We start from the raw sequence: 11,211 nt of genomic DNA on the forward strand, positions 1-11,211 counted from the left end.
TGCTGCTTGCTGTTCTGAACCTTGTCTTTGTATGTTTTTTCCAGCTGATAATATATTTTCTTTAATTTAGTTGTGCCTATCGATCACATTTTTCTTTTAATACTAAAGCTGCAATTTTCGATGTAAATTATCCAATTTGTGGTGAGAACACTGCAAATATCTTGTACACAGTCTAGTTTAGCAGGTGATTGTATAGGTGTAGTTTCACTTGAGCATTTTAACTCTTTTCTTTCAATCAAGGGAAAGTTCAATATAGGGTATGATAAACATGGAAACAAAAAGAAAAAAGATTAATTAAGCTTTCTAGTCCTGGTGTATTTTTCATCACAAGTATATGATTTTCTTGCAGGTATAAAGACATGTTTCTTTCCTTGCGGAACACTTTCGAAGATTGCTACTGTTGCAACCAACAGGCCAATATGTACGTTAGTTATCTATGCTGTGTTAGCATTAAAATGATGAATCTATATCCGAATACTGTAAATTACTTTAGATGAGGATGGGTTGCTATAATATTTTGTGGTTTTTCAGCTTCTGCAGAAGCATGCAATGACTTATTGGCATATTCATTGATCTTGTCTTGCTGTTGCTATACTTGCTGCATAAGGAGGAAGCTTAGGAAGTTGTTCAACATCACGGTAATAATGTGTCCTTCTTTCGGCATAAATATGAACTCATGTCCCCCTTTTTTTGTCGTGTCTTGCATCTAGACGTATTCATTTTTAGTTTTCCTTTTTACATGGAAAGTTGTAACAATCTGGTTTATTTCTGCGTTGATCCTGATTGTGCAATTCACAAATCAAGCTAAAGCATATAACTTCTTTTTTGTGAAAGTTATTCTTTGGAATTTAGTATTACATAAACTCTTAAGCATTTTTAGCATCTGCATATGTTTCATTAGTCACTGACATTCTATTCATTGCAGGGTGGCTATGTTGATGATTTTCTTTCTCATTTCATGTGTTGCTGCTGTGCTCTTGTGCAAGAATGGAGAGAAGTTGAAATCCGCGGGTATTATGGTATGTCTTGCAGCATTCAGTTTGCTTAACTTCTAAGGAATTTGATACACTCCAAATCTGATAGCCCCATTAGCATGGATTATTAGGGATTAAATAGTTACTTAAGGGATTAAGAAATATCGAAAATCATATCAAGAATAATCTGAATAATGTAGCAAATTCAGTAGAATTCTCGAAGTACGATGAGTAGACTCGAACATATTCGTATGTCCTATTCACTTTGTCCTTCGAAATCTATAGATTTCTACTCTTAGATTCTTTCTTTCCTATCGTCGCGCAAATCTAGTACATCAAGGTGTCGAGTATACAATATCCAGCCACATTAATCCAAGAATGCAGCACCAAATTTGCAAAACAACCTATAGCATTTTTTTTGTTGATTCTTTTGAGCATAAAATTATGGGTGATTGTTCTGTTCTCAAAATACATGTGACATGCAAAACTGTTTTGTAGGTTCTTCTGAGAAGATCAAAACAATCCCTCCACCTTTACAATACATGGAATCTTGAGTGAAGAAAGGGGTAAATCATTTGATTCTTTAGAGCTTGAATACCATTATTGAATAGAGGCAATTGGCCATTGGAACTAAACTACTGCATGTGAATTAATATTTCTGTATTTTGTACAGTAACTTTACATTATTGCTTATGGTGCTTGGTGCATCATAAACTCTTTTTTCTTACACCTGGTTTAATATAGTTTGAGTTCATTTTTTTTACATGTTTCATCATATGGTTTTTTATTTTATTTTATTTGTTTTATGAAATTTTGACTTTATTTTTATATTCGTTAGAAATATATTGAAAAAGAAAAAGAATTATATTCATTAGACTAAGAGTATTTGCATGGATAAGGACAATGATTAATTTTTTTTTTATGTGTTATAAATATGGCTTATTAATAGTTTTATTAAATTTTTAATTAAATTTTTATTATTGGGTAAAGTATATTTTTTGTTTTTGAAGTTTGATAAAAGTTTCAAAAATACTCTTAAGTTTTATTTTGTTTCAATTTTATTCCAAAAGTTTTCGATTTGCATCAAATATATTCCTGACGACTAATTTTTCATAAAATTTAAGACCAACTCAACAACAATTTTATAAGAACAACCCTCAACATAAGCAAATCAAGCATAATTTTCATGTATTATTATTAGATTGGTCTTAAAATTTTTGAAAATTTAGCCGTCAAGGGTATATTTGATACAAATTGAAAATTTCTGGACAAAATCAAAACAAAATAAAACTTAGGGGTATTTTTGAAACTTTTGCCAAACTTCAGAGACAAAAAATATACTTTACCGTTTATTATTTTTTTCGATCGAATCTTTATACCATGTTAGATTTTGTAATTAAATTAATGAAATATTATGTTAAACAAAACGATTATATTTTGTATAATTTAACAGAATATTCTATTAATTTCAATATTTTTATCACAGTAGAAATTTAGTAAAATTATAAAAACTAACAGAATAATTAAATCTAATTAAAATTTAGAATATTTGTCGTGAATCACAATTAACTCTATTGAAGGCCCTAGAAGAAGCATAATCTTAATAGACACCAAAATAGGTTTGAACTTTAAAAAGAGTGCGGTTATAGAGTTAAACCCCAAAATGGTTCCTGAGATTGGCGTCGTGCACTAAAATTGTCCTTGAAATGGCGTGGTGTACTAAAATTGTTCTTGAGATTCTAATTGCACCAATTACGTTCTTGAAATTGAAAAAAATGCACCATATTAGTCCCTGACCTATTTTCCATTAACGACATGATGACATGGTATGATGACGTGGATTGTAAGTGACACATGTCACTTCATGATTTAGCCATGTGTAATGGTATGATGATGTGGTGACCAATGACACGTGACATGCTGACGTGGATGGTTGTGCCACGTGTCACAATGTTATTTGGCCACGTGTCCGTTTGTGCCATGTGTCGCAACAGTATTCGTCCACGTGTCATCCATTATGTCATCGTTGTATATGCACCAAATTAGTCCCTCACTTTGCATTAAGTGACTCATTTTAGTCCCTGAAATTGAATGTCGTGCACCAAACTAGTCCCTTCACCAGTTTTTTCTCATTTTTTTCTATAAATTCAAAATTCTCAATATTTTTGACGTAGCTCCAACTTTTCTAGTTATCTCTACCATTTTGATGTTTAAATCACTAAGGACAGCATCTCCAAACATTGGCCTTAGCAGGTCAAAATTCCAATTCATGAGTTTGAGTGCTGCAATAAACAGAGAGTACTAGGGAGTACTCTCCTAGTACTCTCTATTTATTGGGTATTGTCTATTGTGTGATACTAATATAATTTTTTTTATTTAAAAAAAAATTAATTCAACTGAATTAATATTGATTATTCTTAAATACATGAACAAATCATTGGAAATTCTAGTTTGTCCTTCAATGAAAAGATAATTTTTTCTTCGTGAAGAGTATAATGGATTAAGGAATGGATTACATCATTTTTTCTTCATTTATTAAGTCTGTCATTTAGACGGGAAAGAACAAGTTCAATTGGTTGTAACACAAATGCTACTTGGTTATATTCTTCCTGTAGAAACTTTATCTGAGAATCCCACGGGAACAATATACGACAACAGCTCCTCCACTACCTGTAAATTTTGACGCAGCTCCAATTTTTCTATTTTGATGTTTAAATTACCAAGGGCAGCATCTCCAAACATTGGCCTTCGCAGGTCAAAATTCTGATTCATGAGTACTGCAAGTTTAGAGTGCTACAATAAACAGAGAGTACTCCTAGCACTTTTAGTACTCTCAGTTTATTGGATATTATATGACACAAGTATAACTTTTTTTTTATTTAAAAAAAAAATTAATTCAACTGAATTAATATTGATTATTCTTAAATATAGCAACAAATCATTGAAAATTCTAATTGGTCTTTTAATGAAAAGACATTTTTTCTTAGTGAAGAGCATAATGAATTACATCATTTATAAGGTTTTTAAGTCAGTGTCATTTAGACAGAAAGGAACAACTTCAATTGGTTGTAACAGAAATCCTGCTTGGTTACATTCTTCTTGTAGAAGCTTTACCTGTGAATCCCCATGAGGACAATATACGACAACAGCTCCTCCACTACCTGTAAATTTTGACGCAGCTCCAACTTTTCTAGCTACCTCTACCATTTTGATATTTAAATCACCAAGGGCAGCATCTCCAAACATTGACCTTCGCAGGTCAAAATTCCGATTCATTAGTGCTGCAAGTTTAGAGTAGTCCTTTTTTTCTAATGCCTTTCTTCCTTCTTTTGCTAAATTTGCAACTTCTTTCATTGATGATACAATGAACTCTTCACCATTAAGCCACCTCTGCCTTACTTGACTATGAACCTTTCCAGAATCACTAGGATTCTCAGCATAGATTAGATGCAGAGGTGGGAGGAGATTCACATCCAAAGGCTCATAAACTCCATGCCCCACTTTATCCATGTTTTCCTCGCTGAAATCCATGTAAACTAGACCCCCATAGACTTGTGCGACACGATCCTGAAGACCAGCAACTATGCCTAGCTCATTCTCTGCTGCCAGGACAAGGCCGGGCCTCACCTCAACCTTGATTAGATGACGGACATCATAGAAATCAAGAAGGCAGTTTAAGGCAGCACAGACAATCGCACTAGAACCTGAAAGTCCTGTCTGACGAGGTATATTAGTATCATAAGAGAGAGTGAAATTCTTCTCAATGAGAGTAATGGCATTCTCCTTGCAGTAATTGTGGAAAACCTTGCAAATTGCCATAAGCAACCGCACTCCACCGTAGTAACCTTCATTATTCAACCTATTCACCAATTGAGGAAGAGAGGTGAAGCGGACGAAATCGTGAACAGGATGCGGCTGAATTAAGAGGTCGTTGGAAGGGTGGAGGATGACGGTGGCGGAGAAGTTGGCGAGGCTGAAGGAGATTGTGTTGCCGTAATACACGTCGCTTGGGTTGCCGAGAAGCCCCGCGCGCGCGTAAGCCTTGTGCTTTATAACACCCTCGCCTTCCATGGCTATTTTCTCTTTTTTTTTCGATGCTAGTCTCTAACCGATCACTTTGGTAGAGAGACTGAGACAGAAGACTAAGACGGAGAGAGATTGAAATAAAATTCAGTATTTTATTTGGTGTAAAGTGGAAGATAGAAATTAAAACAAAGAATAAAATTTTAATTTAATTTATACAAAGGATAAAATTGGAATTAATTAATTAAAATGAAGGTATTTTGGGTATAAAATATTATTAAAGTTTCAGTCTCCATCTCTAAAAATTTTAGTCCCATGTGTCTTTACTTTTTGAAGATACTGAAATTTTGAGAATAGAAACAGAAATTTTAGTACCAATCTATAAACTAACAAACATAATACTAAGTCTCATCTCCCAATCTCTATCTCAGTACCTCAAAACAAATGCTACCTAATATTCATACGTTAATAGATAAGTTCCAATTCTCTGAATTTGAAAATAACTTAAAACTACCCATTGTTGAATTGAAAAAAAGGATAGTGGGAAATTGTGATTTATATTAAGATAGAGCAACATTATAAGTAGTATCAAGTATATATTTTCAAGTTTTGATATTAAAAGTAAATGATAAGTAAGAAATATAAACAAATTTATTTTTATATTAAAAAAAGAAAGTATATATGTGTTTCTTGAAGATAAAGTCAAGTATTTTTAATTGATAAAATAAATAAATAAAACTTATTCCATATTCTGATATTAATAATAAAATGTTGATAAGATGATATAAAGTAAATAATAATTGATCCTGAAATATCACCCGATTTTCAAGTTGATTCTGAAATATTAAATTAATCAAAATCGTATTCGAAAGATTTAAATCTTTCGAAGACGATTTTGATTAATTTAATCTTTTAGAAATTAATTTGAAGATTAGATGATCTTTTAGAGATTAATTTGACTATTTACTCACATGATATATAATACATAATAAACATATTACAAATAAGGTGAAAATTCAGGTGCAATCGACTCCACGTGAAGTTAATAGCCAAGAGCCGTTAGATAAAAATTTAGTCAAATTAGTCAAATCATCTAACAGTTTTCAATTATCAACTTTATGAGTTTCCACCTACAAATAAAGTCTTAAATTTGATAAAGAAAATTTTAATCTTCTAAAAAATTAGATAAGATCCAATAAATCTTGAAATCATATAATTCATCAAATCTCATAAATCAAATTAAACCCTCAAAAATTACAATTTGAAAATAAAATCTTTGATTATTTCATTTCAAATCTAAAACTCTGATACCAACCCCACCAAATCCTCTTAGTAATCCTAATTCTAATCATAACAAAAACATTCATAACCAATAAAATACTGCCACGTGTCCATACGGAAAAATTATCATCACTCGTTCACTATAAATTGAGACTCACAAGCACCTTTCAACTCATCGTTTTCTAAAACGCTCTTTTCGTTCTCTTCAATTAGAAGAAAAAAGAAAGGGAAAAAGAACGAAATTAGGGTTAGGATTTTAGCCCTCTTTCTTCTTCCTGTACAACTAATTCAGCAAAGAATCTCTCTTTTCTTCTTCAATCGATAATAAATGGCGTCAACGAAGAAGATCACTTTGAAAAGTTCCGACGGCGAGGCGTTTGAGGTTGACGAGGCAGTGGCTCTCGAATCGCAGACGATCAAGCACATGATCGAAGACGATTGCGCTGACAGTGGAATTCCTCTTCCAAACGTCACCAGCAAGATCCTTGCGAAGGTGATTGAGTATTGCAAGAAGCACGTCGATGCTGCTGCTTCCGAGGAGAAGCCATCCGAGGAGGATCTCAAGATGTGGGATGCTGAATTCGTTAAGGTCGATCAGGCCACGCTCTTCGATCTAATTCTGGTGAGTTTTCAATTCTCGGCGTTCGCTCTTTGGAACTATTGGTCTTGAATTCTTGCGTTTGATTTCATAATTTGGGTATTAGGGTTTTGAATTTGGGATTTTTGTTAGGTGTTTAGTTACTTTTGATTTTGCTTTATTTATATGTTTGATTGTTCTGGGTTTTGAAACTTGGGAGCTGGGGTTTTTTCTTTGAGATTCGGGATTTTTGTAAATTTAGGTTTATCTGATTTGATGATTATTACGATTAACAATTTGGTATGTATTCTGTTAATTAGGGTTAGGTCTATAATTAAGCTGGGTTCCGAGTTAGTATTTAGTGACAAGTATCATATGGCTATTTCCTAATTGTTGTTAATTTGTTGAAATTGTCAATGGTGTTAGTAGTCTTTGCTGTAGTTTACGTTGACTAATTGAGATTATTGATTAATAATGATGATTATTGGGTTAACCTTGAATTGTGAAATTTTGGTTCTTTCAGGCTGCAAACTACTTGAACATCAAGAGCCTGTTGGACCTTACTTGCCAGACAGTGGCAGACATGATCAAGGGCAAGACTCCGGAGGAGATTCGCAAGACATTCAATATCAAGAACGACTTCACGCCGGAGGAGGAGGAGGAGGTCCGCCGCGAAAACCAGTGGGCGTTTGAATGATGATGATCTGCTGCTTCTCCTGCTGCATGCATAGCTTCTGAGATTGGGTGCCCTGTGGTTCCATTTATGCTATAGTTGCTAGTTTTACTTTGATGGTTTATCTTGTTTTCCCTATTTTTGTTATGTCAATGTTGGTGACTTGGTGACAAGACTTTCTCTTATTTGGATCTTGAAATTGTAAGTATTTGATTATGGTGGAGGAATGATTTGTTTCTGGGTACCATGTTTTAATGTTCAATTCTTTGCCAAGCTTTTTTCTTCTGAGAAAAGAATTACTTTCTTATTCGTGTTGCTTGCTTTGAATACATAACACCGAAAACTATCATTAACGGTTCCAATATAATCCAATTTTTAATAGGTATATAAAATGTTCACTTGTTTGAACCAACTTATGGATTTAGCTCCCTAGATTCCTTTAGTTACTTCAGCACTTAGCACCTGTACATAACCATTTTGACAAACTCAGACTTATAATATCATTCAATAATTATTGTATTTGTTTCTTCACATGCGAACACAGAATATATTATGCATCTGAAATTTCTCGAACTATCTTCTTTTGTTCACATTGTAAAGTAGACAAGTTTTAGTAAACCTAAACAAAATTCATAGACAGATTACAGATTAAAAAAACATTGGTAGGAGAAAAGAAAAACCAAAATATACTCAACATGATCTAATATAAGACACATTCAAGTTACTATTAACAGAAGTTGTTAAACTTCTTTAAAGTAATAAATACATTGAAACTTTAAGTTTTATAATTTTTGTATTGTCTCATTTCTAAATAGATATCTCTCTAGTTCCGAAGAAGATCCTTCAGAGACTTTTTCCTCTTGAACAACTCAAAGACCTGCTCTTTTCTATGAGACTATCATGCAGTGAGAGATCGAGAAGAGAAATTGAATCTGATATTTTGTATTATTGTTCTAAATTGTTAGTTGTGCAATTTGATAGTTCAGATATTATCTAATGGCAGTAGCTTGTGGATTCAGTAAACCAGATTTGGATGATTCTGTTTTGGCAGTTATAACATAATTTAATTTTCTGATTCTGTTAAAGCTAATACTACTCTCCACAAAATCAATCTAAAAGCTTATAAAATTTTGTTGAGGTTTATTTCAAAATGGAGTAAAGTATCATTTTTGTCCGAAGTTTGGGGTAAGTGCTATTTTGTGTCCGTAACGTTTAAATCATCTTATTTGTATTCCTAATGTTTATAAAAGTGATTCAATGTTATCCTGCTGTCAATTATACTAATAGATCAGATTATATTTTTCAATTATTCTCACTTGGATGTATTCATTCTCAATTAGGACTCACTTGGATATGTTCGATTTTAATATTGTACCCAAAATTTGTGTTCAGGTTCAATTATGTCCTTAAAAAAGTGAATTATGTAAATGTTGCAGGGATTAGTTTCAACTTTTAATGAGTTATTATTCGGAGTGAATCATCGGTTATGACCCAGACATTTGTATTCTCAATTCAAGAGATTTTCATAACTCCAACTAAAATTCATTATATGTAATTGACGGTAAGATAATATTGAATCACTTTTACAAACGTTAGAGATACAAATAGCCAATAGGACAATTTAACGTTAGGGACACAAATAGGACTTACCGTAAACGTTGGGGACAAAAATGATATCGTTTACTCTTTCAAAATGTATTCTACAACATCTTAAAATTTGAAAAGTTTCTGATATCTCTAAGACTCTTAACTATTTGAAAAGTGCTGCCAAATCAAATTCCTGCATGATCAAGGTAACTTCCATTTCTGATGATTGTTAGTGTATTAGACTTTTGATGAAGGAGTACTTAACCTAAGATGAAAGGGTGAGTTTTTGATTTGTGAGTCACCCCCTTCAATACAAATAATCACAAATTATATAAAGTATAAAGTCACAGCAATAGTACCTAAAAGTTTTTACATACCAAATTATATTAATGCACTCATTGAACACTCCTAATGTTAATAAAAATTTCTTATTTTGATTAAATATCTGGAGATTGTGGACAAGCTTCTCAATTTTGTATGATTGTAAATATCAAGTTGATGATATTGAGTTTGTATTTGAATGTGTAATTTCTCATGCTCAACAAAACCATTCATTCAGTTTAATTTTAATGTTTGACAAAAATTTTTACAGAATTATCAAATCAGAATTAGTTTACATTTTTGTTGTATAGTTGCATCATAATAGTTAACTTTGTGATTCTTCATTCTACTTCAGCAAACAAATCTATTCTCAGATTTTCTTTCTCTTTACCTCTCTTCTCTCATTGTCTTCTACTCTCTTTAACCTTCCACAACTCAAGATTTTTTATATATAAAATATTCCTCTTTTAAAGGGAAAAAAAAAAAAACACAAATAGTTCATAATTTCACTTAGCATAGCATAATACATCATAATACATAGAGTTCACACAATACTACTTATAATATTACAAGGCGTATATTTCTGTGAAGATATCTTGATATGAAAATTATACTGTGAACTGTTAGATGATTTTATATATTTTATTTAATATATTGGCTAAATCATCTAATGGTTCCTAATACTATCTTCACAGAAAAAACACCTTACAAACCATACAAACCAATACCTAAGCAATACTAATAGTGTTTTTGCTAAACACAAAACACAATTGTTAGAAGCCAACAATTTTTTTCTTTATATTTGAGTTAATACTAGCTAATTTTTATTTAGAAATGTTGGCCTTCTATCATTCTTCTTAACTAAATACTACCACTTCTGCGAAGCTTATTTTTGCCCTTTTTCTCATTTGGATCCTGCTTGGAACCCATTTCAACTATCTGCAAGCAATCAAGGGACATTAATTTTAAAGTGTTGCAAACAAGCTACAGTTTCAAAAAATATAGATGCATTACTACCGCTAGTAGTTTGGTCATTTTTTTTTGGTGTCATATTAGGCTAATTTTTTTAGTTATGGAAGTTTAAAATATGTTATGCTCAATTATGGAAAAATGGTGTGTTTTTCATGGATATAGAGATAATTTTTTCTTTTAAATTGAAATTCACAAATTGAAGGCTCAGTTTTGTTTTTGGAAACAAAACTTAGGGTCAGATTTGGGGTAATAGAGAAATCTGAGCCTCACATTTGTGTAAGCTAAAATTTTTTTTAAAGGATAACAAATCGGTTGGTCAGTTTTGTGGAAAAAAAAATTATAAACCACAAATCTGACCCTCAATATAACAAAAAATAAAATTTTAAATACACAAGACTGTGTCTCAGTTTTGTGATTATCCATACAAAAAAAACACACCACTTCTCCACATTATTTAAAAACACCACCAGAATTTCAATAATAAAAATAAAAAGTAGTCATATTAGTCTGGTCATTTATATTTGAGAATATATTGCTTTCTAATACCATAATAAAAATATGCTTCTTTTATGTATGCCAAACATTTTTTTGACTTTTGATACCTGTGTTTATTGCTTGATCAATGCCAATCACATATCAACATATTTTGATATACAAGAATATGGGTTTTTTTGGAGATATCTTTATAATAGTATGAAAAATTTTAAGTATTTTAAGAATATAAATATTCTAGTGGTTTTTAGTCATTAATCTTAATGATAAAATTTATATATAATATAAAAAAAGATTTTCACATATACCAT

General features: G+C 31.6%; 4 protein-coding genes and 1 long non-coding RNA gene across 7 annotated transcripts in view; 3 read left to right on the top strand and 2 right to left on the bottom strand.

The window, feature by feature from the left end:
* Window positions 1–1,746, top strand: part of LOC107626985 (protein MID1-COMPLEMENTING ACTIVITY 1) — a gene marked incomplete in the record, with an annotated part of 4,761 nt that extends 3,015 nt beyond the window's left edge. For both annotated transcript variants that reach the window (XM_016330107.2, XM_016330618.2), the window contains 5 exon segments: window positions 4–29; window positions 350–421; window positions 532–638; window positions 926–1,019; window positions 1,473–1,746. In XM_016330107.2, the coding sequence (XP_016185593.1) occupies window positions 4–29; window positions 350–421; window positions 532–638; window positions 926–1,019; window positions 1,473–1,528 (355 nt within the window).
* LOC110268637 overlaps window positions 1–6,097 on the top strand; it is a 16,121-nt gene extending 10,024 nt beyond the window's left edge. The window contains exons 2-3 of the long non-coding RNA XR_002356913.1: window positions 2,176–2,179; window positions 6,006–6,097. This is a non-coding gene — a long non-coding RNA (uncharacterized LOC110268637). The remainder of the gene's footprint in view (window positions 1–2,175; window positions 2,180–6,005) is intronic.
* LOC107628483 (glucuronokinase 1-like) lies at window positions 3,904–5,106 on the bottom strand. The gene has a single exon (XM_016331435.2). It carries the CDS (start codon window positions 5,043–5,045, stop codon window positions 3,987–3,989), a length of 1,059 nt encoding a protein of 352 aa, XP_016186921.1. The 5' UTR covers window positions 5,046–5,106; the 3' UTR covers window positions 3,904–3,986.
* LOC107630229 (SKP1-like protein 1B) lies at window positions 6,434–7,814 on the top strand. Its single transcript, XM_016333657.2, has 2 exons — window positions 6,434–6,900; window positions 7,379–7,814. Exons 1-2 carry the CDS (start codon window positions 6,607–6,609, stop codon window positions 7,550–7,552), a joined length of 468 nt encoding a protein of 155 aa, XP_016189143.1. The 5' UTR covers window positions 6,434–6,606; the 3' UTR covers window positions 7,553–7,814.
* Window positions 9,931–11,211, bottom strand: part of LOC107629410 (protein FD) — a 4,986-nt gene continuing 3,705 nt past the window's right edge. For both annotated transcript variants that reach the window (XM_021115210.1, XM_016332571.2), the window contains one exon: window positions 9,931–10,375. In XM_021115210.1, coding sequence (XP_020970869.1) covers window positions 10,298–10,375 — 78 coding nt within the window. In that variant the 3' untranslated portion in view covers window positions 9,931–10,297. The remainder of the gene's footprint in view (window positions 10,376–11,211) is intronic.

The sequence above is a fragment of the Arachis ipaensis genome, chromosome B01, assembly GCF_000816755.2.
Source record: "Arachis ipaensis cultivar K30076 chromosome B01, Araip1.1, whole genome shotgun sequence".
In the NCBI taxonomy this organism is placed as follows: Eukaryota; Viridiplantae; Streptophyta; class Magnoliopsida; order Fabales; family Fabaceae; genus Arachis; species Arachis ipaensis.

Excerpts from the sequence above, each read along its gene's own strand:
- LOC107628483 (XM_016331435.2), bottom strand. The coding sequence starts at position 5,045 with ATGGAAGGCGAGGGTGTTATAAAGCACAAGGCTTACGCGCGCGCGGGG.
- LOC107630229 (XM_016333657.2), top strand. The coding sequence starts at position 6,607 with ATGGCGTCAACGAAGAAGATCACTTTGAAAAGTTCCGACGGCGAGGCG. Across the intron at positions 6,901-7,378 it reads CGCTCTTCGATCTAATTCTG|GCTGCAAACTACTTGAACAT; the intron begins GTGAGTTTTCAA and ends TGGTTCTTTCAG.